Below are 27,410 nucleotides of genomic sequence, written 5' to 3'. Positions count from 1 at the left end.
ACTATAGCGGGGATGTACATAAGTAATGTATGTTGTTAATGATCTTTAATACTAGGAAGTGCCAACTTTTCATTTTCAGCGCACGAGAAGAGAGCTGAAACGATTCTAAATGGCAAATTTTTTAATTTATTAGGTCGATTCAGACCTGCCACGAAGGAACCCCTGAATACAGATACACCTGAGTGAAAGCACGCGCTCAATTATTAAAGACCTTTAACAGTGCACCATAATTACGCGTAGGAGTAGCAGTAATGGAAAATGGGCATTTTTGTAAATAACTACAATAAAAAGTGTTAAATCTCTAATACGTGTACGTACCAATTTTCTGTGAAATACAAAGATAATCTCTTGCGCAAGATTACGTACAAAACGTAATTAATTTAAAAAAGGACACAAAGTGAAACTGCATGGTTCTTTAGCAATATTTTCAAAATATCTGTAATTACTAATCAATCATCCAATTACATTTTTGATTGGCCAATGAATTGAAAGAGATTAAATTGTCACTTATTCTAACTTCGCTACTTTTGAGGAATGAGCTGCATTACGAACTCAGGTCGGGCATTCTAAGCTTATTGCTACTGAAGTGAATTTTATCTTTCAAATTAGTGTTCAATTTAAGAAACCATGTTGATTTCCAGGCGGAGCGCCTTTAATTTACTTTCATTGCCCAATTTTCAAAGGCTATTGCTTATCATTCTGTACATATTTCGTCCAAAATTATAACATAGGCATTGTTTAAATAAAGTATTTAAACAATGACATAGGTTACTTATACGCAATACTCACAAATGTGATTGAAATTTAATTTAAAGGGACGAGTATACTGCACCTGTTGATATCTGTAGATTAGGCTTGTCTTTTGAGCAAAATATCGGGTGTATTATTAGTCGTCCAATATCTACATCTTCAGAGTTGGAGGATTGCCAATTTTGTTCTTATAGTCATCAAATTCCTCGATTGAAATGTCTTCTCCGGCAAAGTTCACAGCATCTACCTTTATTTCTTCTGTTGCTCTTGTATAATAACAATTTTAGGGGGTGTATGAAGAAAGCAAAACGCACAAATACTATTTTCTTTATTATATAGGTTTTTGCTTTCTCACTTGTAAATGTAATATACAGTGATATTTATTAAGAAGTAGACATAGGGATTTACGTGTATAGCTTTTCCCTGTGTCTACTTTTAAATGAAAAAATCCTTTTGAAGGACGCCTAATTTTATACATTATACAACGAAAATGACTTCTTAAAACAAATAAAGATCTGGCTGTCATATTAATTAATGTAAATATCCCTAGGAACACAGTTCCATATAAAAAGCGTTTATTGTAGACTAAAACCCTACGTATATAATACGCATAAATGTCCGGCGGATGTTGCTGTATTCTTGTAGGAATATTATGCGTTTATTATTTCCCATTGATATACGAATTATATGCGTATATTAAAGTGGTGTTATATACGTTTATAAAACGATTGCTAAGAAACGGTTATTGACATACGTATTATCAACGTAGAAAGTGAACTCTATGATTCGATTTACGAATAAAAATCGTATTTTAAACGTAGGTATAAAATCGGTCTACACAAAAACGTATACCATACTACCAATACCGAATTTATCCATTCAAAACGCTTTAAAACCGTTTTTAAACGTAAAAGTGTGTTTGCTGGGATTTTTGCTTTGACTTTTTTATTTCTGTTCGTGTGCATGTATTCAACTGAAGAAAAAGTTGTTATTGTCAATTGGTATAGTATCCGTAACAGTTTAAGGAGCGTAAGAGATTTATTTTCTGTGAATCAAAAGCAAGAATATTCAAATTAATTAATATGACAAAGTTTCAAAGTTTCGTTTTCTCTTTTAACTTTAACTAACGGAAATTGCCTTGTTAAATTGTGAAATTTTACGTTCAAATAAAAACCAATATACCCGTAATCACGACTGAGTTTTTTTATGTTGAAACTCTGAATAATGAAATGGTGTGAGGAAAATGCTCATTTAAACGCTAACAAAACGGTAGCTTGACTAGGCTACCTAGGCTTTACTCAAAAGGCCAAGCAAAGCATGGTGTACTATTAGACAAATGTGTTGTGCGTTGAAAGCCTATTGGAACGAAGCACTCGTTTTCCGCCTTGAATTTACAAGATTTAGTGATCACTCTGTAGATGAACACCCGGTATGTAGAAGGGTTTTAAATTGGGCGCTTCGTTACGAAAAGTGTCGTGCCGAAGTATTTGTGTTGGTTCTAGGAGTTGAAGATGGAAGGTGAATGAATTTGAATTTCTAGAGTTGTATTTCAGCCGCCGTTGCCGTAAACAAAAGCTGTAATTAATTTGCCGTATGCAACCGTTCCCGTCAAGATATTTCAATTATCTTTGTGCGCCCGAAAGTTCTTGTCATTTAGAAGGCGAGGCGAATTAATATTTTAGAATTTCTCAGCTCCGTTAAGTCATTATTAGCAGGTTTTAGTTTCCTATGGTAATTTCAAACGTGCATTCAAACTGCAAGGCCATGAAGGTTTACGCCGGTATCAGTCTGATAAGAGACCTTCTGATTGAACTGAGAAATTCCAAGAGACAATAGAGGTTAATTGGAATCATGAATCCAGAAATATTATCCGGCAAATTGAGTAAGTGTGATTAGCGGTAGATGATTAAATCGGATGCAGTAAACAGCACCGATTACGTCGTGAAGACTGAAGAGCCTGAAAAGAAGCGCTCATAATTGATTTAAATGTTAAAACCAATTACAGATTTTTAGGACGTCCGCAGGCCGCACAATTAAGGAAGTTATAATTTTTGGATGTAAATAGCCGGATACGCTTTATAGGCTGGAAAGCCGTTGATCTCTCCATAAAATAACCTAATTGTATAAAAGGTAAAGTGTTAGTTTGAGGGATCCATTTTACCTTTGGTTTTTTAACCGAAACGTAAGATCTTGTGAATTTGGTCTGTTGCTAGTGACTGTGCTGTTCTGAAACCATGTTCTTTATCGCCGATAACTAATCTTTCATGGCGCCTCGATGTCTCTCGAATTATCTGGAATGTTCGCTACCTACTGTACCTAGTGTAAAAATTTTGTAATTGTTTTAGCTAATTACATCCTACTTTTTGTTGGGAAAAGACACTTCACTCGTCTAGTTTGTAAAATGTGCATTTTTTTAAATTTCCTCTGCTCGTTAAATTAATTCTTAGTAAAAAGGGAATCAACACCTAGTCTATGAAAGTATTAATTAATATCAAAACAGGCTTCCGCAGAAAACAACGGAGCTACAATCAATAGGTACCTATGTAATCAAACGTTATATCAAGGAGTCGACGAAATAAAAAAAATTACCATTAAACTTCGCGTCGCAACCGTGTGAGCTCAAAAGGGCGCATTCAGCCTTTTCTGTAACAGATAACACCACAACAAACAAATAAAAGGCGTAGTGAATAGTGCGGCACATAAAATATTGTGTAAGCAATGGTAACGTCTTACAGTGAAGTCAATCTGATACTAAACCGTAATTAATATTCAAAAAGAATCAATAATTGGAATGATTTTGCAGTAGGACAAACAAAATGTTGGCTCGACTACGGATTTCTCGTACAATATCTCACAGCAATGCAATCTAATTAATTCAGAAGGTAAATCAGGGAGCATACACAAATTCTTCGGAGTAATACAAATAACGTCTTTAGTCTCTGTATCTTCGAAAACTAATTTACAAGCCGCGGTACTAATATCGGTACAGCACAACTAATCTGAAGGATACAATATGTGATCAAACTAACAAAAATGAATCTTGGTAGTATCAGAAAGTAACTTAGACAAAAGCGGGTCTCGATATCGGTAAAGTCTAATCTTTGGTAACGACAAACACAAAGTACGTAGTATCAGGTATAACAGCAATTTACAAGTTTGAACAGTCTCATTACTACTTGCTGTTATGAACTATATCGAAGGTCACCAGGACATTAATGTAGGTGTTTGGCGTCACTGAAATCCGCCGGTAAGGTAGAAACATCCATAGTGCCATTCTTGAAATGATAAGATGGCTGCGGAACTTCCCCAATGAATTTTCCTCCCGCAATATTGAGACAATCCAAAATTAGGCGATTTCCACTCAGGAATATCGACGTAGAAAACAATCAGGTAGGTCATTATGGAGAATAGAGTAAGCCAGAAGAATCCGAAAACGATCTTAGAACTTGTAAAACATATCCGTAAATGCGTCAGCGAAGTGTCCAAGGCAAAATAACAAGAGATAAACTTCACTAAACATATACAGCCGTATAACAATCCCAAAAGACAGACAAAAATTGTCATGTAACGACTATGGCGTGTACGTTCTTACGAGTAATAGGACAGAATCTGATCTTTGTACAAAAAATTGCGTGCGCCGAAAAGAATTAAAGAAAACTCTGGACGACCTCGGACGGTAAAACAAAGAAATATTGTAATAAGAAATCTGTACAAAGATAATACCAAATGTATGACAGGAATAATTTACGTCTAAATAGTGGATTACAACGTAAATATCTACAAGGCGAAGGAAAATCAAAGGTTACTTAAGCGGATTTTTCAATCAAGGATTCTATCAGGAACGTACTTAGTTCAGTCTGCGAATCAGAACATTCTGACCTCTCCATCTTTTTTCTATCAACCTGCTCTAACAAACGTCCATTATAATTCAGAAACAATGAACGTATATACATAAGGTATTGCTACTATACAGTGTGTCTCAGATCGCGTGGCATTGCAGGGGTAATGTACTAACTATCTAATGGTTTTCAAACGATTCCCTTAGAAGGTTTGCAATGTCATGCGAGAATTATGTGGGGGAAAGCGACTTATCAACCAAGCGAACTCCTCAATTTTATTCCTTGAGAGTTCCATATGTAACGCTGATAAGAGTCTCGCTTGCAATTTTATCATAGCACACCAAACATGGATGCTAAAGCACCATTGTTGATCATGGACGTAATGAAGTAAAGGATTGTCGCAGCTCGTAAGAGTTTCGATTCCTTTATTAAGAACATTGGCTTCATCACTACACAAAATTGAGCTCAAGATATAATTGTATTTTCCCTATCGCAGCATCAATTAGGAGTGGCAATCTGCACACGCGTACGTAGCTATTCTTTATACGCAAAATATCATGTACAGCTCCAATAGCTACTGAAACGTCACGAACACTGCAGTCTAAATTTTTCCAAATGAGCAAATACCATCTTCAATGATTTTTCCTATAATTTACTATCAATAAAACACAAAGTTTTGAAGTAAAGATGGTTCTTGTTGGCATTTTTGATTGGACAGGTAAAACTTTTGGAGGCCATTTGACATCTGATCGTTTAGCATATAGCTACCTATATACCTACATTTTGTACTACCGATAAATTCGAAGGTAAATTGCAATTAACCTGCACGCAGTATTTCATAAAGTTAGTAAAGTGCACGTCAGTCACGCGTTAAACGTTGTTTATTTCAAACAAGCCACGTTTCAATAATTGCAGAAAAGTTAACAACACTTGCATGAGTAGAGTACCTATACGGCATATGCGAAGTCAATTTGAAATAACGTAAATTAGCTATAGTATATTAGCAGCTGTCGTACACCGCTAGTCTATATATTTTCTAATCTTATTAGTCTCATGTACACTTGGTACAACAACAAAATTTTGTTCCTTCATGTTGCAAAACTAATTATTCCTTTTTTATTCATTTCGTACCAAACTTCTTAACAACTAGGTAGGTACCTAAATACTGAAAATTGCGTGCGGGATTTAAACTTTCATCGCAAATTAAATATTTATGTATAACGCATACGTAACATCGAATGTTAAGTCGTGCATAGTCTATTTGTGTTAAGTGAGGCTTGAAGATGCTATTCATCGGCACCAGAGCTAAACATGCTATCAGTCAACCAGATAACCTTTGACAAAAGTCTAGAGACAGACGATGATATATGTCTGATCTTGGACCCATTACGTTCCTATCTCAGTCGGATAAATTTAATTACAATTCTATTAAAGAGAAACCACACGCACATGCCAAGGTTTTCTTTTAATTTTCGTTCAATCCCTAAGTCAAAATTGGTATTCAATTTACTATAACATGGTAGTATTTCTTAATTTTAATAAAAAATGCCGATCAACAGACTGCGTTTCTTCACGTTAAGAAAAATGTATTAAATTATACGTAATACTATCCATTATCACTAAGTTTGTAAACAGCACGAGTTGTAAGTTTACTCAGTCGAGGTGACCTTCGTTTAACCCATGTCTCCTATTCATTATAAAAAGAATTTATATTAATATCACCCACCAAACTACTATCAAAGAATTTAAGAAATTAATGACGGGCTTCAATACTTCTGTCTGTTACTTGTAGACTTGTACCGTTCTATGCTGTACCTATTCCTTAAGTTAATAACTACCTTCGAACAACGAGAAGGGCAATCATGTTTATTAACATAATTTAATGGTTTATAATTTACGAATGATAAAAGTAATCTGGATTAATTAGCGTGTGTTACAAAAAATGTGTGTAAATAATGGCTAACTAGGGAAGGCTTTTGATAAAGCGTAAAACTTCTGCTTTTGTGCCAATTTGTTTGTTGTATGCTGCTTTAATAACAGCCAGAGCATAATGTAGCATAAATGTGCTGAAAGTCACTTCTTTCAATGGATTCTGATATAATTCACCGTTAAATGATTTGATTCACATGGATTACTGCAAAAACAGTAATTTCTTGTAGAAATCAGCTGCGATCTTCTCGAAACAAGTGTGAATTTTTCGTTAGTTCGCAAAAGTCAATTGCCAATTCTCCTCTTTGCCTAATATAATTATTATATTATTATATATATAATATAATATTATATTATAATATAATTATTGTAAAACTTGTACCTCTTATGGGAAAACTTTTTCAAAATTTTATAAATGACCATAGGAATTGATGACGTAGGATTTGTAGCACAATGAGTAAGCATCTTAATTTCGCACACCATCAAAAATTTTTAGCTGTGGAAATTTTTTATTACACAGTGATCCCGTGTCCTGAAACGTACGCAACAACTCCTGTAACAGGATGAGTTACCCACGTTTCAGGGCGGACACTACGTATGAATGTAATCGTGTGTGAAAGCGAACATAGTATATCATTCTAGCGTGAGGAAGCTAAAAGGGAACAAGAAATATAAAGTAATCGCGGAATGAAATCCACATGTAAATAGAATAGGACCACAAATACTGCTTTACGTATGTATATTCGGAATGAGGAGAGTTCGTATACGTCTATTCACTACCGAAGTCTAATTGACCGAAACTGATGAAACAGTTCTGTTGACTTCATAAACGCTTCGTTGTAGTCAGATAAGCGGAACGTAATTACAGTAGATACTGAGAGAGGGGGTACAAATATAAGTGAATTCGTGCAAGAAGTAAAGTGATGCCACGGAAAACTCAGACGCCGAATCTGCGCCAGTTTTCTTACGGATTCGAACCGTGCATTTGCAAGCAAATCGTCTTCGAGGCGATACCTGAAACAACGAAAATTATACCAAGAACCATAGAGCGGTAGCAGTGCCCGAACGAAATTTCTCGCGCCGCATTTTTTAGAAAAACGGAGACGCGAAAACTTCTACGAAGCGACGCCCGCTAACAATCCAGTCTTTCCAACCAGAGACAGGGAAATCTGGAATTCTATAGTCGGTCCGTGTACCTTTGATTTTAAAAATAGCGCCAGTCATTGTGACTCAACAATATAACTTCATTGCTGTAAATATCATTTTAACTGCTTATTTGCGATTTGCAAAAAAATGAAAGTAAGTTACAGATGCTGATGGAACCGGGGTTCAGCTAGGATACCAAAAAATGCAATCCATCCTTGAAAGGGTTCTCCAAGAAAATGTGAAAATTGGATCGCTTCACGGTTATACAGTTGAATTTTCGTTGTGACTCGCCATCGCACAATTGTATTTCGTTGTTAACTCAAGTTAGTATAGTTTGTGCACAGGAATACAAAGCCAAATTGCAAATGTTCTGAATACGCTAATTTTCCGCTTATTATTTACGTTTGGTCGGAAACAAAATGTGCCTTGAAACGCGATTAACAATTATAGTTAAATCACTGTGCGCGCTAACTAAACCGGATTGTGTTTAGTGAGATTTTACTACACAGAAAGGATGCGTCATTTAAATACTCAATTCAGACCTATGGGCGCTGGATAATTGTCCTGCGATTTACGGATTTTTCCCAAACGATTCTTTCAAAACGGTCGTTTATATTGATCCACTAACTAAACGTATACTGAGTACCCGTGCACTAACACGTTAATTTGTAAATGGTTTCTACATCGCGTGATTAAAATTTGCTGTTCAATAAAATTGACGGTAGAAAATGGTACTTCTTTGTCGTCGAAGTTGAGCAGCAATTTTCTAGTGTCGGTCGTACTTACGTAAGCTCAGCTGCTCTACAATCAAAAGAGAGCGCAACGACTTCGACCAGCGTTCCCTATTAACCAATAATAGGGCGGCCACATACGAACGGAAACAATGTAATTTTATGGACCAAAGACATCGCGGCGGCAGCACACGCTTTCCCCAAAACATTCTTGCTTATTGCTAGTTTATCGCCAGGCTTACTCAAGTTCACTTTCCATGTAAGGCGGTACAAATGTAAATTTCTTTGTATCACTTGTAAGGTAAAGAGCTCGTTACTACGATTAACACCTCAAGCGACCGATTATAGTACATCATTTCAATTTTAATTTCTAGTAATTATACTTGTCGTTGCTTAGCGGTACGAGGTGTCACATAACTTCAGGGGTTGTTGGTGGGTTAATTTTTGTGTTAGTTCATGAGAAGATGTATTTTGCATACTCTTTGATTAATAAACAACAATTTCTCTTGCGGGTCAATTTTTGACTCTTTTTATACTGAAGCTACCTTTCCTAATTCCGGTGGCTGCAGATAAAATTGGTAGCGGAATTAGGTGGCGCCCGAAAGACTTGAATCGAAGCACCAGTCAGTATTAGTGGCGGAGATTTACTTGGAACCTTTTATAATGATATGTTGTTAAAGTTTTTAATTCACTTACCTACTACTCTGAGTAAGAGCATATTTCTCTACGCTGTTAACTATTTGGCTAACGGAGTTAGCTCGCCGATCAGCGGCGTGTGTTGATTTCAAATTGCACATGGTATTTTATAGTGCCCTGCATTCTAAGCTTGCGGGTTATAGGATTAACTAGGAAAAAGCAATGAGGGGGTGAAATATAGGAAAACATATTTTAATATGAATTACTGAAACCAACAAAAGTCTCTCGGATGACAGATTTGTAACCATAAATGTCCCAAACATTTCACTTCATAAGTCGTTTGTAAGTAAAGCAAATTATTTATGAGCAAATAAATAAAATCTACTTTTTCACTTTCGAAACTGAAAGATTTTCAAGTTTTGTGTTCGTAAGCTTTCTTCGGGTTGTTAAAATTCGTTCTTCGGAGTGTACGTTTACAGTTTTACACTGCGGTCTGGAGCGACGGTAAGTGCGGCGACATAAATTAAAACGGCCACATCAAAGCTGTAGAGCGCGTTTCGAGCGTTTTGTTTTATGCTGGTCGGTTTGTATTAGCGACTCTGGCAATGTCAACACATGTTAGATCATGCATCACGAGTTTTCTTTGAGCCAACTTTATTAGTATAGGATAGATTTGTTATGAAAATTTATGATACACTAAAGTCTTTTAGCTATTCTAATTAGTTTTCCCTATTACCTACATCAGTTGGCTGGATCTTTTGTCATGCTTTCACAGAAACAATTTTTACAAATTTGTCTTCTTTGCCATATCAAAACAAATTTGTTGAAAATATTTGGGAAGTCATTTACATATCCAAAGAAGTCATACCTTACAATTCGTTCATAATTTATCAAAGGTGAAAATAAAAGAAACCGAAAGTTCCAAAAATATGCACGTATATACTACTAATTAATAACATTTATTTTTGAACGTGTCGTCTTTTTCGGAGAAACGTACTGCCGCACTAAATCTGTTTTACGTAGTGCTTAATTTAATGGACGCACGGATGGTGTATTACACGTTCGCGAACTATTAAATTGTACAATTTTAATTTGGCTCGATTCATTCTATAATGAATATTTTTAAAAACAGATGTCATTTCGTATACAAGGTAGTACATGACAGTTCACATTTGTAGTCTTCCCAGGTTGATTAATGGCTGAATTGTCGACGTTTAGATATACAACTGGAGAAAGAAGCCCGGCAGTGTTGAACCTAATTTTAGTTTTTTCAATTAACTAAACTATGCGAAACGCGAACAAGTTTTAATGCAAATTAAATAAATAATAGCTTGCATTGTGCCATTTTAAAAATTGGGCTTTAAACGATAAAGGCGGTTAAACGAAATTGGTGGTAACGTGCAGTCTAAAATGGATGTTCAAATTTTCTACTAGATAAATTTAGGTTTCTCCAAACCTTCTACCATGGTTTGCCACAGTGGAACTAAAAAGTGAACATTTTCAATTTGAATATTCGCTGTGACCAAAATGAGTTTTGAAAAGGATAATTAGGTACCTATACTTAGTTGATTCTACACGTTGCACGTTGTATGGGAAGAATAAGATTATTGTAAATAATTATTTACAAATTTGATAAAGAATCCACCTGCAAAATTTCATCGTAATCGGTCCATTCGTTTATGAGTTATCGCGCTAACGAACGGACGGACGGACAGACCCCGCAAAATTATAAACTCGTTAGGAGCTCGTTAATAAAGTAAGTCATTATAATATGATCTGTAGCGAACGATGGATTGTCACACTACCTACTGCGAATACAATCACCAAAGCATAGAGCACTGCAGAAAATGGATCGGTCTGTGTTGTACAATACATTGGCAATGCGCGGCCGGATTCCCTACTTTGTGAAAGACCAAGTTGCACTCACTCGTACCCAAGAAAGGTGAAATACAAATAACACACTTATTGAATCAAATATGCCGAAAGAGTTCCTACAAATTTAAGCAGAATACATTTAAAGGCAAAGAAATGCCATGTTTTTCCCTAGAACACATCTAGGCCAGTCAAAATCGACACAAAAAATCGCTAAATTCGCAAAACATGATGTATCTCTGATTTTTTAGTATGTTGTTTGGACCCATTAGAGTAGTGTATACTCAAGTTTGCAACTCTCTAAAAGTTGTGGAAAAAGTGTAGTATACGAAAAACCGCGAAATTTTCGGAATTTTTGGAGTGTTTGCGTTATATTTCCTTAACTATGCATTTTTCGACTTTAGTCACTGTATACGTTTTTGAAGAGTATTAAATGTGTAACAATTTGCGCCCAACCCGAGCTCTGTAAGTCAATTAGTTACCGAATTACGGCACTTTGAAGATAGTCATTTTTTTCCAAAAAGTGAACATTTGAGTTTTACATCTTCTTTAGATCGAAATTGCGGCTAAACTATTGATCCTACGAGTAGAAATTATAAAATAGAAGTTGTAGATAATTTAATTAGCTTTAAGTTAAGCGTAAAGTGGGGTCTGCAGGTCTCGTAGTTCTCTCTAAATCTCAAAAAAACCGATATAAGGTAAACTTGTATTTTTCCAGAAATGTTCCACAAACTTTTTATCTTTTGTTTTTTTGGTGTGGAAATAAAAAAGTAATGTGTCAAATCACTTTTTTTGCTGCATAGAGTCAATTTTAAATATCCAACAATTTCACAGATTTAATTTAAGGCACAAATCAAAGTTGAGTAAGTCGTAGGAAGGTGCCGCAATGATAGCATTGTACATACCTAATATACGAGCCCTAACACAAAAATGTTCGGACACTCAAAATATTGTAACTTAAAATCATTGTATGTTATTTTATTATTTTTTTCTTACTATAGTTATAAATTAAACATATCTAGTAACTGCTACAAATGTCAAATAACACAAAACACCATAAAATTAGAATTTAAAGTGACACAAAAATGTTCGGACACCATTCCTTAATAATGAGTTACATCCCCTTTGGCTTTAATAACAACCTGGATTCGTGCAGGCATGGTCGTCACAAGAGCTTTACATTGATCGATGCCAAAGGTACCCCAAATCTCTTGTAACTTTTCACTCAAAGAAGCAATATTGCGTTGCGGATGAATACACAAACGTTGCTTCATTTTATGTCACACTGTCTCAATGACATTGAAATCTGGACTGCATGAGGGCACCTCTAAAACACTATTATTATGGTCTTGTAACCATTTCTTAGTCGTTTTTTGCTGTGACATGATGCTCCGTCTTGTTAAAAAACAAAGTCTGTATCAGGTGAAAATGTCGCAAGTGAAGGCAATCAACTTTGTTCTGAAATTGCTTGATAGTTCTGAGCATAAACATTACCATTTATAAAGTGCGATTGTCCCAGCCCATTTGCAGACATACTACCCCACACCGTTACACCACTGGGGAATTTTACAGACCACTTTAAGCAATCTTTGTGATATGCTTTGTTTTCCGTTCTGATGACTCTTTCTCGATTATCGCCTACACTGATATCAAATCGAGATTCATCACTAAAAATGACTTTTTTCGAGTCTTGGTAAGACCACGCATAATTTATGACAACTTCGCGGCAACTATGCTAACAATAACATAAGGATCATCTTTATGAGCCAAAAACATGCTCGCTAATAGGGCTGTTTATTACTCAGTTAAGATACCTATACCTATATTTAGATTAAAATTAGTGAGCCTTAAAAAATACTTTTTTAAAGAGGCGAAAGAAAAACATCTTTAAAACAGAAAAACAATAAAGAAGAGGTTGGCTTGGGCTCGGGAACGTTATTACACCGCGCGCGCTAAAGTATTTACAGATGTTCAGACTTCATGATGAATTGTTAATGCCATATTTCGTATCGTTAATCGTATATGAAACCCTCTCTCGTTCCCCCGCTTTCTTAGTTTCTTCCTGAGCTCACAGTATTTGTTCCTCCGTTGTGAGTAACTCGTGTTTCAATTTGTACGTTTTTGGACACCAAGTATCGTGTTGTGAATAGGTTCCAACAATGCCAGTACCTCCCGGCTCTTGTTTTATATGTCGATATCCACTTGAGGACGAATCAGTGATAGTTGTTCAAAAGATTGTAGGATGATTCGCCCCCGAAAATTCGCCCCGGTAAATTCGCCCCTGAAAATTCGCCCCCGGAATATTCGCCCCCAAGAAAACTCGCCCCCAAGTAAATTCGCCCCCGGACTATTCGCCCCAGAAAGATTCGCCCCGAAAAATTCGCCCCCAAGAAAACTCGCCCCCAAGTAAATTCGCCTCCGGACTATTCGCCTCCGTAAGATTCGCCCCGGAAAATTCGCCCCCGGCAAATTCGCCCCCGGTGATTCCGTTCCCGTAGGATTCGCCCCATAAGATTTATTAATCCTTGGAGGTAACAAGGCCAGCAGTTCATAAAATGAATGTTGTTTAATTTTAATTTTTTTTTTTAATAACTGTGTATATAAAGGGGGTAGAATAATAGCACTCAAATAGCTGTTAACTAAAATATGAATAGGTAATTAAGATAAGGTTGAATAAAGTAAATACAAAAATCTGAAAATCAAACTGACAACAGCAAAAATGGAACTCTTATAGCATCAGTAATCCGTATTGTCATTTTTATACTTACATAATAATAGTAGGACAAAGTATTTACTAAATTTTTGGTAAATCAACGTTCAACATTTTTTGATCTCTAGTGGATACTTTGGACACTTTAAAACTTTTATGGCATTTGCACATTTTTTACCAAAATTCTCAAATTTAAAGCTGATCCGACGGGCTGAATTTGGAACGAGTACAACAGTACCGTATAGCAGACTAATTACTACTTCACTAATAAATATATAAGCAAACTTTTTTTTTATATTTTAAAGAAATGGGATGCTTCGAGTTAGATTTTTTTAGATTATTTTAATTATGATTTGATACTTCAGCAAACTTCATCAATGTTGTGTTTTTCAACACAAATTTACATCAAATCTGGGCCAATTTTCAAATGTAAGTCTAAAGAAAGAATCATCCTTTGTTTATACATTGATGCCAAAAACATTTCAATACATCCATAAATGGCTGAGTAATTAGACTCCTTTGTAAACGCAATTTGTTGTAAAATGTATTGTAAACACACGGTTGACGTTGAACCGTTGAATCAGCCTTTTACAGGTGAAAGACGATTGAATATGAACAATTTCGAGTTGTCAGTCTCGCCGTATTGAGTTCCAAATATCGTAATTTTTGCAAATATTTATTTAATTAATTTAAACCAACCTATTACTTCCGAGGGTTAATAAATGTTATGGGGCGAATGCTACGGGGCGAATTTGTCGGGGCGAATATTCCGGGGGCGAATTTGTCGGGGCGAATATTCCGGGGGCGAATTTGTCGGGGCGAATATTCCGGGGGCGAATTTACTTGGGGCGAATATTCCGGGGGCGAATTTACTTGGGGGCGAATATTCCGGGGGCGAATTTACTTGGGGGCGAATATTCCGGGGGCGAATTTTCGGGGGCGAATTTACCGGGGCGAGTCTTCCGGGGCGAATTTACCGCACACCTGTTCAAAAACGTGGTATCCACTCACTCGTTGCCATCAGTGTAAAACGGGTCTCCAGGACAATGCTCAGGCCACCGAATGGGGTTGGGAATTGAACTCGGCTGGACTCATTCCCATTACCAGACGGTAACCCCCTGCCCTCCCAGAATTCCTGAAACTCCTTTCTTGCAAATGCAAAAAGGGATGCAGAGGTGGCTGCACTTGCCTGAAAGCAGGTATGGATAAATGCGATTTTACCTTATATCGGTTTTTTAGAGAGAACTACGAGACCTGTAGCTCCCACTTTACGCTTAACTTAAAGCTAATTAAATTATCTACAACTTCTACTTTATAATTTCTACTCGTAGGATCAATAGTTTAGCCGCAATTTCGATCTAAAGAAGGTGTAAAACTCAAATGTTCACTTTTTGGAAAAAAATGACTATCTTCGAAGTGCCGTAATTCGGTAACTAATTGACTTACAGAGCTCGGGTTGGGCGCAAATTGTTACACATTTAATACTCTTCACGTATACAGTGACGAAAGTCGAAAAATGCATAGTTAAGGAAATATAACGCAAACACTCCAAAAATTCCGAAAATGTCGCGGTTTTTCGTATACTACACTTTTTCCACAACTTTTAGAGAGTTGCAAACTTGAGTATACACTACTCTAATGGGTCCAAACAACATACTAAAAAATCAGAGATACATCATGTTTTGTTGATTTATTGTCGATTTTGACTGGCCTAATCGGGAAAAACGCTAAACACGCATTTTACATCACATCTACAATGTGGAAACAACTCTTGAATTTGAACAATTTAAACTGACGTTAATTTAATAGTACCCCATTTGACAATCCAAAGCTCAAATAGATTTCAAAAGCGACTCCACTTCTTTCCCATGTGTGAAAAATAACATTCCGAAGTCTCTTACATAAAGTACTTGAAATACATTGTTAATTTGCCGGACCTTGTCCAGTCCAGAAGGTATCTCACGGTTCTGCATACGGTAACCTTTGACTAAAGTAGTATTTCTAGATGAATGCCGCTAAGTATCTTTAACACTTCGGCATCTACATTTGCAAGGGCGAAAAAATTAATTACACTCAAAAAAGGGTAGAATCGTACACAATGAATTGAAGTGGTTATTCAATCTAAATGTGTTTAAACAATCTAATAAAAAGTAATAGCTGGCCAATCTCATAGTCCAGTCAAATTAGCGCAATTTTGGACAAATAAAAACATTAATTGGTAAAGATCTGAATTTTGGTATACACATTTATTGGGACTTCCTATTGAACATACTAAAAGTCCCTGTCAAAATCTGTTGCGCTCGAGACGCCATCTTGGAAAAAGGGTACACTTTTCCAGTTTTTTGCCCATGTCTCGGCAATTATTACTGACACGAAGAAATAGTTTACATGAAAAATATAGTTTACTAAATTCCCTATAAAAAAGAGTATTTACATTTTTTTTGTATCTCCAGTACTTTAGCTGTAATCTCACGTTGAATACGTCAGAACGCGTTTAGGCCCCGTATCGTAGTTATAGAAGGAGGCAGTCTTTTTTATGACTACACCGATAGCTGTAACAGCACCAAAAAATGAACAGAATCGTCGTGCGATAAAGCATTCTAGCAATGACATAATGTTTGATGATATGATACATCATGTTTTTTTTCAAAAAGGTAAGCGAAAATGTGTAAAAGTGTTGGAGCAACGAAATGATTTCTGAAGCTGAAGAACGCCCTTATCTGCATAAGTATAACGTGCCTGCTAGTAAGAGATATTAAAACCGACATCGTTATCAGACCTTCAGAAATACCTTGACCCTGTTCGGACACTGAAGGCTCCCAGTCCACACTCAGTGCTCACATTGAAGATGAAAGTTCTATTGAGAGAGAGTTTTATGAGAAACCTTATTAAACGTGTCTCACACGAAGCTTGAGTGCGACGGCTTCGCATATATAAGAAATACTGGTAGAATTTTCAATGAATTTAATGATTTGTAAAAAGTTGTAAAAAAATATCTGCGCGACTGTTTCGATAGCTCAGGATACTTGATTCCCTATTCGATGTCGGATTATAGCTAAAGTATTGGACATACAAAAAAATGTTAATATGCTTTTTTATGGGCAATTTAATAAACTATATTTTTTATCTGAACTATTTTTCCGTATCAATTATTGTTGCCGATATACAGGGTGATTCCTATAGTACCTGCCACCGTTTGGGAGCGTATAGGGGGTGCCTAGGGGAGTATTTTGATATAGGACACTTGGGGTCGGAAATCTAAAATAAGGGCGCCAGAACCAAATTTATCTTCTGGAATTTCACGCCTGTATGTAGGCAACCCAACCGACCGACGTTTCGCGCGGAGCGATGCAGAGCGAGTTAGCGCGAGGACGCTTCCTCGCGCTAACTCGCTAACATGGGAGGGAAGGAGGGAAAACGACAGTCAAAAGCAATAACGTTTACAAGTGTTCAACGTGGCCACCGTTGTTCTCAATGCACTTCCTACATCTAGCCAACTATTATTATACTATTGCCATAGTGTTTATTCACTTGATACGCGTCGTTGCAGACGGGATTTCGTGGGTTTAAACAAAATTCTGATCAAGTGTCAGCCACACATCGCCGCCTGAGATCGCTCCGTGTGCACCGCCGGCCGGTTGGGTTGCCTACCTACAGGCGCGAAATTCCAGAAGGTAAATTTGGCTCTGGCACCCTTATTTTAGATTTCCGACCCCAAGTGTCCTATATCAAAATACTCCCCTACGCACCACCTACACGCTCCCAAACGGTGGCAGGTACTATAGGAATCACCCTGTATAGGCAAGAAACTGAAGAAGTGCTCCTTTTTTCCAGGATGGCGCCTCGAGCGCAACAGATTTTGACGGGGACTTTTAGTATGTCCAATAGGGAACACTAATGAACATGTGTACCAAAATTCAGATCTTTACCGGTTAATGTTTTTATTTTTTCTTATTTGACTGGACTATCAAACAAATCAAAATAGGAATAAAATTTACATTGAAAGTAAATAAAACCAACTTCAAGGATCACACTTACCAGTTACAAACAGCTGAAGGAAACTTAATTTACAATAAATAATTTCAATTACATTCTTTTTTTAATGGCAAATGGCATCTTACACAAAAATTGACAAAGTTAGAACAAATTGAACTACTATACTAACTGAATGCAAAAAGCTAAGTGGCGCTAAATTTTACCACAAACCTGTATGAACTGCTTACACTAACTTATTATGCACAAATTTAGTATAAAAATGACGAACTGCCTCTTCAACAAAACAAATAGGGCTGACTTCCCGAGAATTTAGCGTATGACTCTATTTAACCGTCGCGAAACTAGAGGCTCCGTTTCCAGTGTTTAAGGGAACAAACTCCTTCAAGATTTTTCAAAAAATCGGCAATCACATCGGAAAGCGCCAAACATCCTCACGCGCTATTCTGGACAGATGCGTCTTCGTTGTCAGCACCGTAACGTGCGTTAATTAGATTTCACGTATCAATCAAACTTCTTATCGCAAACGACCAGATGTGTCTTACCTAAATTGAACAAATTACAAAAGCAACGAAAGCTAGCAATTACAAACAATCTGCGAGCACCGTGTATAATACGGACGAAATTTCATTCTACCTAAGGAACCTGTCGGTAACCAGTAGCGGAAGATCGCAGCCATCGTGAGCCGAAGGAGTCGTTTGTGGACTAAGGATAATTGATTTCTTTTGTCTTTAGTCTTCTTGAAGGTTGTGGTCAGTTCCGGCCAACGTGGAACCCGTACCGTCTCCACTCAGTTAGTAACAGGGTCCGCTGCTGAACATTTAGATACAAAGGGGCGACATCGGAGGAAACTTAAGGTAGGGTGGTGGCGCCAATAAATTTATTTGTGTGTTATATTCTGTTTGGCTAAAAGCCCAGTTGACGTTGCAAACACTGTGCTTATTTCGAAAACAATCCCGCATATTTACTCTAATACCTATAATATTGTGTAATATATATTTTTTTTAAATAAAAGAAATTAAAAAACCTTTAATAAAGTGAAATATTCTCAAATATAGGGTGCCCCGTTATTATTTTGGTGATATTGGTGTTAGAGTAGAATCCGGTTTCCGGATCAAAGAACAATTAATAGAATTTTTTAACCCGGCCGAGAGTATAAATAAGGTGAGGTTATTTTTCGATTGAGTTAGTCAATGCAACCTGTATATTATAGTTTTCAAAATAATCAAACTAAATGCAACTACCCGTTGCAATGCCGAAGTGATAAATGGTGAAATCCGCTCTTGTTATACGTTATAATATTTATCGCTTATTTGCAGTTAGATTTATAACACTTCATTTATAACACTTTATAAATGTGTTACAGTTAAGTGGTATATAAATGTGACTACAAGGAGGTAAGTGATAGGTACATCTAAATCAATCTGTTGAAGAACCGTTACAAATTTAGTGTTATAAATGTACCTAAGTACAAGTAAGTGATAAATAATACCTAATAACTGACTATAACATTAATTTAGTATCTCGTTAATAGTGTTTGTTCCTGTGAACTTTAATGAAGCAACAAAAAGCATAAATTTGGCATATAGGTAGTTAAATTCCAGAGGCAATAAGTATTCAAAAAATGCAGATACGAACGCATAATGTTTATAAAATATTATTATGCATAGTTAATAATTTCAAATCGATTAGATATAAAGGGCGAACAAATTGAAAAACTAAAACACACACCAAAAGCGTATAATATGCGCAACTATTTAAATAACTCTTTATTTGTAGTACAACCACTTAAACACTAGCCAGCACTAAAACACAAAACGGCAGACACTTTTGCAGCCCCAATCCATTTACTAAACAAATTTACCTTAGGTAAATATAATATTTAATAGATTACATTATCCACGCGTATTGAGTAAAATAATTCTCATGTTCATTACTTTTAAATTATACTTGTACAACCTAGTGTTAAAACGCGGGATCTGTTTAATGTACATCTAATTGCGCATTTTGCGGCTGGTTATTTCACCATAGGAGGAATAGGTAGGTATAGATAAGTACACACAGAAAATGTTTTGAAGATTATTTGTACCATTAAAATCTCAAATGTCGGCTCAACTACCGGTGTTACCTAGAAGCTTTTGGCCCTCACTAAATACCACTTTAAGTTAAACAAACTGTCCTAAATTTTTAAATAAACATTATTTAATAGGTAGGCATGTGTTTACTAACGCCCGTGACAAACAAAAATGCGTGCTTCTTCAATTTGTAGGTAGGTCGCTTAGAACTAGGTATAAGCTTTTATTGGCAAACGAAATTTGCATAATTTCACGATACTTCTCTTTTTGAGTAACCATTCTATATAGATCAGACCTCGGTATATTAAAACTTCGTAAAAGCACCCGGAAAGAATGGATCTACATTTGCACGATAATTACTAACCTAAATATAATGCTATTTGGTATGGTTGGAAAGCATTTTTTCAGAGCTTTCCAACGACGTATCACACATGGGGGGTCACTATTTAAGATTTAAAAGTTGGGGTGGCTGGGGCGCAGGGGGTTGGAGGGGGTGCGTCGCCAACTATGTCATTGTGATTCCCCCTCCGAATTACCGAAACGGATTTTGATTTTTTTAAATATCTCGTTTATTTACTAAGATATGGGGGGGGTGGTAAGTTTTCAAATTGTCACCCTGTATATAGTGATCATTTGATCAAAGATTAGGTAAATTAATTCTAGGGTGTGTACAGGGTGTTCCTAAATATGATGTAAAATGCAGTAGGCGCGAATTCTTTCACTTACCCATTTTATGTTCGTATATAAATTGATAAATATAGGTCCCCCCACGTTTCGTTACCGATCCACAGGGTGTTATAGTTATAGGTATACTATACCTATACTTACTGGACCATTTTAAAAATTATATAGGTAGGTACTTTTTTCAGCTAACTACCGAAAATTGATTTTATTTCTCGACAGCAGTCACAGATACACAAACATTAAATTAGATGGGACCCAAAAGTTTATAGGTAAACAAATCAGAAAATTAAATTTTTGCTTCACAATCTACCAGTAGGTAGGTATAGTGCGCCGAAAAAACGTTCAGTGGTGGAAAGTGGAATATGACTCCTGAAAAACAACACCCTGTAGTGTAGACTCTCTACCACCATTGTTATGACCGATGATGTAAACCCTTCAGCATCATTTATATTTCAGATTTGAGCGAAATATCTCAAAAACTGCAGGAGATACACCTATACCTATACCTACTTAAAAAATCTTGAAACTTTAACACCCTGTAGGTCGATAACGAATCGTTTGTGTGTGTGTGTGACCTATGTCAATTACCAGGATAGCGAAAGCCGGCGGATAAAAATTCACCTGCGGAAATTGGATGAAATTGATTTAACCTCGGATTTAACGCACAACTTTGTTCCGTCGCTTCGCTTCCACAATCCGGGTCGCTGCTACGATTGTTTTAAGTGTATACCTAAGTCTGCCTACCTACTACCTACATTTGTTTATACTAGATTATCCGTAAACTAACAAATTATTTACCTAATTTAAGATATAGGTAGGTATGGAATCTGTCGTTTAATTATAATATCTATTTACCTACCTATAGGTATCTTAAATTAGGTAAATAATTTGTTAGTTTATACGGATAATATAGGTACCTATACCTAGTTCTGACACGCTCTACCATTTGAGGGTAGGTAGGTACCTATCTACCTACCTATAGGCATTGAATATCCAACTCCTCGGGATATTCAATGATAGGTATAGGTAAAGAAATAGCTAGGTACAATTCACGAATTCTACCATTTTTATACTTAGGTATAGGTGCAGATTCTTTTAAATGCGAAATTACCGAATCTAAACGTACCTATGCATTTCCGATTTATAGGTAGATATCGAGGTAGGTATAAGTATAGGTTATTATGTGTCCCTGCGTCATTGATTTATGAATCAATTTCAAACAAGTTTTGTATAGATTTTTCGCACTTGAAGTTCTTCGCTACAGTATGTTGCAGTGTTCCGGCATACCTATACATAAGTATGTTCGAAATTGATTCACAAACCAATGACGTAGGGGCACAGATCGTGACTACAATTCAGTATACTAGATATCTATAGCTATAGGCACGTGCGTAAACCCATTTAAAGATTCGCTTTTGCCGCTTTTGGACTTCATCAGAGGTCCCCTTGTATATATATTATATAGGTACGTAATACCTAAATATACGGCGGGTTGGCTGAGCGTATAAAAGAAACTTTAATATTCTATCTATATGAACCAAATCATAAGAGGTAGACAGGTGTGTACCTATATAGGTATTTATAGGTATAATCTCTCTACCTATTAGTAACCTAAGTATAGGTACCTATTATAGTTCCATTAATTAAGGGGTATTTTAAATTTTATGTAGAAAACCACAATAACTATGCCTATAGGTAGGTACCTAATAATAGGTATACAGGGTGGTGACTTGCGTAACGCATCATAGGGATTTCAATGTAAGTAAAATTCGTAACATGCGATTATTGGCTCCCCAAATTATTTTAGAGCAAAAATGTATTAAGGTTTTTTGTAGAAACAAATTTTTACGTCAATAAACCGTATTAGTTTTCAATTTTTTGCATAATAAAGACGGAAAATTGGAAAAATAAAACCCCCCATCTTTTCAATAATCTGTGATGCCATGGAATTTTATAATACAAAAACTAGGCCAATATCCGTCATGCCATGGAATGTCTGCTATAAAACAAATCAAATTCTATCAAAAAGTATTATATTTAGAACAGCGAATTCAACATAAAGAAAGACCAGATTACCTACTAAAAACGGTTTCCTAATATAGCAATTTACAATAAATGTTCGAATAAGTCCCCATTAAATGCAAGACAGTAACCAAGTCGATCATAAAATCCATTAGAAAATTCCATGGCATCACAGATTATTGATATAAGATGGGGGTTTTATTTTTCCAATTTTCCGTCTTTATTCTGCAAAAAATTGAAAACTAACACGGTTTAGTGACGTAAAAAATATGTTTCTACAAAAAACCTTAATACATTTTTGCTCTAAAATAATTTGGGGAGCCAATAATCGCATGTTATGAATTTTACATTGAAATCCCTATGATGCGTTGCGCAAGTCACCACTCTGTATAGGTAAGTGCCTAGATAATTAGGTAGGTATTTGCTGCACCTCAAGTTTTTGACAATGCAAAGGAAGTGGGATAAGACAGAAACGGTAAGTAAGTATATAAACCAATGCTACTCACCCGTATCCATTTTAATATCTCGGCGTACGGAAGTCACAACTTATTAAATTTTATTTCACTTTCACACAGCACTTCAAAGTAATTGCTAAAACAAATTAATTTCACAATCCATTTAGGAAATGTCGATAATTGGGCAATTATAATTTTAGGTACAACTAGTAAGTCAATAGGTCGGTACGAGTTAACGGAGTGTAACAGGCGCAACTAACCGCACAAAATATTAATTATTCCTGAAAAGTGCACTCTTGCTTATGACAAATCTCAGTAACCATTTGAGTGGAAAGGACATGGTGTTAACATATATCGATAGGTGATGGAAAGCTCCACCTTCAAAAAAACAAGCGAGTTATAAAATGGCCGAAACTGTTACGGAACCAATCGAGAGAATGTAAACGCGAGGCGGAGAGACGCTTGCTTGACATGCAATTGGTTCTCGCTAACATGCATAAGTGCCATCTAACCATGCTTTAATAAAAATTATTCCACTCATTTAATACCTGATTGACCATTATACCCACTTAATTATCTGTATAAATTGTCGTCTTGCTTCCTTTAATAGAAAAACTGCTGGATTTGTTTATTCTTTTTAAGATTTAATTTTTTTCTATAAATATATATAAGTACTACCCAAGTTCGGTCGCTACTTCCTTTTGCTGCCAGAAATTACATTTACGTAGGTACAATAACAATATATTCCTTTAAATACTTATCCCTATCTATTTAGCATAAATAATTATAACAAATTATCATTACCTACTATAGATGCTACTGCTACGGCGCTTTTTAATTACTAAGGTAGGTAATTATACCTTTATTTCATATCGTTGTACAGCCCCGAAGAAGCAACCGTTCTATTTTAAAAAATTATTTTTTTATCTCATGCTCTTTTCTTTTTATCAGAAATTGAAAGTATAAGAGTATTTTTGCTTCTTACACTTTTTTCCTATCTCCACCAATAATAGAAGAAATACTTGCACACTTGGACACGCAAAATCACTCACACATATACGATCAGAACTGCCTCTACTTACACAAGTGTTGTATGGGCCCCTCGAAATCGCCGTCAACACATTTTTTTCCGTCCGAGGACGCAATTAGATACTATACAGTTTTCAATATATTTAGTTCTTTTTTAATTCGGCAGCTTACACCTGAGCACCTGAACCAAGATGAATCTTGCCGATTAATGTGCGCACACGCAGGCTGTGCAATATCAACTTTCTTATTTATTAAACATTTTGGATTTTAATTTACTGTTGCATTGTTCAGAAAAAGACTCAAAGACTACGGTGTGAAATTGATCCTTTCCAATTCCACTTAGTATGCTGCTGCCGTCCTGCGCGTTCCATTAGCGTGTTACCAGTTTTAATAATCTCATCATCTTCGGAAGTAATTATATAGTGATATTACTAGCTATGCATCTCTTGTACCTAACGATTTATTTTCTTCATTTACAAGCGTTATTAGTGTTCACGGTATACTTACTTGAAAGATGCTCATAACTTCTGAATAGATGGCTTCAACAATTGTTGGAATTTTAGTCACGCAATTTTACCGCGCAATGCGTATTGATTTCCACTTTTGGCGAGGGCCGCTGCATTAAACCAACAGCTGAGGCGTTAGTTGAGAAGGCACGGAATTTTAATTGCCGTCATCTACATTTTATTAATCTCTGGCAATTGGATTCATTGAATTGAGGATTCTGGAATAATTCACCTAAAAACTCCAATAGGGAGTATATAATATATAAAAATATATTATATATATATATATAATATATAATATAATAATATAATATATAATATAATTATATAATAAGTATATAATTGCATTTTTTGCTGGCTTATTGTAAGTACCGCCATATGCATTTCATTTACTTGAAGTGTAATATTTTGCCCCTTTGGGTTAAATGCTATCACATTCAGGTAGTCCTCCACTTCCCTCTGGAGAGGTTGGTCGTTTAAGTACCGTACATGTTATAGAAGCATATTGCAAGTAGAGCTAGGCCCTTTAGGCATTAAATTAGTCAATAAATTATATATCGACCTCTGCATGCAGCTTGGGAGGTTTTCTTTTGATTATTTGCAGGTTTTGGATACGAGAACTGAGCTAACTACTTGCCGTCAACGTTAACTTTAGGCAAGGTAAAAGTTGCCTTACATGTTTTACTTGTACTTAGCCTGTGCGAATTTTTACTCGAAATATCGGCGCTATGACATTGGGCCGCAAGACATTATGTAACATATTAATGGTGAATTTGCTTTCCATTTCTATGTAGGTACCTATGTCTTATGTGTTGCCTATAGTTTTGTTTACTTATTTATTGTTTGTACTTGACCTATTGACCTATTTCTGATACTTTCTTCATTTCCTGTCACAATGTAAAAGAGTAAAATTGGATTTTCTTCTTGTACAATTCCTGGCTTCGGGCATTCTATCATTTGTTAGCTACGTGTGAGCATGTTAGGATTTTATTAGCCACTCTAAAAGCTATAGGAAATCTCAATTTTGAGGATTGTAGAAGTTTGCACTGTTTATTAAGTTCATACCTAAGTTATTGGGGTATTTTCGGTTTATTTCGGAAGCTCGTAACATCTACGAGGTAATTATTAAGGATCCTCAGATCCTTTATAGTTTTGTATTGTCGTCCGTCCGTCCGTCCGTCCGTGTGCGCTCTAACTCTTTTTAAAAGTGGCCGATTGAGTTGAAATTTGGTGTACGGGTTCTTTGGACATTAAGGACGCTATTGATTTTCAGGAAGCTGGTTCAATAGGAACAAAAGTTATAGGACTTCGAGTGAATCGGGAACAGGAAAAACTACGGGCTCAATATAATAGAAATCAACATATTTCATTCCCTAGGTCATGTATCGGGTTGGGACTTCCGCTAGATTATTCCCTATGACTCTTAGATGTGTAATACTTTAATATAACTCTTCTCTGTGGTATAGGTCGAAAGTTTTAGAGCAAAATGTAGCAAAAATTACACTTTATACATGAATTTAGAGTTTTAAAAGGTTTCAAACGCATTATCTTGATGCAGCAAGAGTACATCACGTGCACATTTGATAACCGCATGTGTGTGATTCAAAAATGTTAAATTATTGCCATATGGGTTTTGATCAAAATAATCAAAATCGTTATTTATGCACCAAGATCGTCGAGAAAAAGACTAGGGGCATTATCTCAATGCTCAAGACATAAATTTGATGCATTTCTGGCGACCACATGGATTTTGATCAAAACATGTCAAAATCGTTATTTATGCACCAACATCGTTGGGAAAAAGACTAAGAGCATCATCTCAATGACCAAAACATGAATTTGATCTATTTTTGGCGACCACATGAATTTTGATCAAAACATGTCAAAATCGTTATTTATGCACCAAGAACGTTGGGAAAAAGACCAAGAGCATTATCTCAATGATCAAAACATGAATTTGATCTATTTTTGGCGACCACATGGATTTTGATCAAAACAAGATTAAGAGCATTATCTCAATGGCCAAGACATGAATTTGATGTATTTTGTAACATTAAAATAAATTATCGTTAAAAGTTATTGTAATACTGAGGATCCTTCGATATTTCGTTGTATCGGTTTATTAAATATTTAAAACTTAATGTAATGGGCGAATCTATTTCAGGTTCTTTTTTATGTCTACTTTGTGTGGATATTTGATTTTCGACTATTGTCACCTGTCGATTTATAGTTTCCGATCCGGCCTGTTCCACTATTGAGAGTTTACCTGCTGCAGACAACCATCCACCCATTAGAGCACATCAGCCACAAGTTCCCTTGTTACAATATAGGGACATTAGATTCAACTTCCAGGTCAGATTATTCCGTTTGTGTCCTCCATTTGTATACTTGTACATATAATTAGAAATGCATAATTTGCCAGTTTTTAAGAATATCTTAGTTTTTGCAATACAGCACCTTTCTCTGACATTATTTATATATTTGTTCTCACTCATCTACAGATTGCAATAATAGTGCACCATAAGAACAAGGTCACGCCTTAGTTGCGTAACCGGGAAATCCGCTTCACCAAGGCCATGACTTTTTTCGTCGGATAAGTCCTCATGACCTGGGAAATCCCGAGGCCACGACCTTGGGTCAAAGTAGAAGGTCACGACCCTGGACCAAAACTCAAGGCCAGGATCTTGGTTCAGATTCCAAAGCAATGACCTTGATCGAACAACCAATGCCATGACCCTGGACCAAAATCCAAGACCGACCTTGTAACGTCACAAAAAGTACTGGGAAAACGAAAAGTGAGAAAGGTGTGAAGGATGCTAGAAGGCAAGCTGAATATAGAATTGAGGAAGCGAATTGCAAGTATGCAAAGGGCTTTGTCGGGAGCGTAATGCTATAAATAAAGAATTTGATCACTTGGAAAGACATTGACATCGACTTGCCTTATGCCTATATCGATACATATAGGTTAAGAGCACTCACTATACGCGGTAATTATCTTATCACGCGATAGTATTATCAAAACACCTACAGCAT

The 27,410-nt window shown here is 36.0% G+C and overlaps 1 protein-coding gene across 1 annotated transcript in view; it reads right to left on the bottom strand.

Moving 5' to 3' along the window:
• The window catches only part of LOC116175974 (paired box protein Pax-1), a 50,696-nt gene extending 27,505 nt beyond the window's left edge, over positions 1 to 23,191 (bottom strand). The window contains exon 1 of the mRNA XM_031494383.1: positions 22,894 to 23,191. Within this exon, the coding sequence (XP_031350243.1) occupies positions 22,894 to 22,903 (10 nt within the window). The 5' untranslated portion in view covers positions 22,904 to 23,191. The remainder of the gene's footprint in view (positions 1 to 22,893) is intronic.
• Positions 23,192 to 27,410: the final 4,219 nt, after the last annotated feature.

Source organism: Photinus pyralis, unplaced genomic scaffold (genome assembly GCF_008802855.1).
Source record: "Photinus pyralis isolate 1611_PpyrPB1 unplaced genomic scaffold, Ppyr1.3 Ppyr1.4_LG1, whole genome shotgun sequence".
Taxonomy (NCBI): Eukaryota; Metazoa; Arthropoda; class Insecta; order Coleoptera; family Lampyridae; genus Photinus; species Photinus pyralis.
This window is presented reverse-complemented; position numbering and strand designations above follow the sequence as displayed.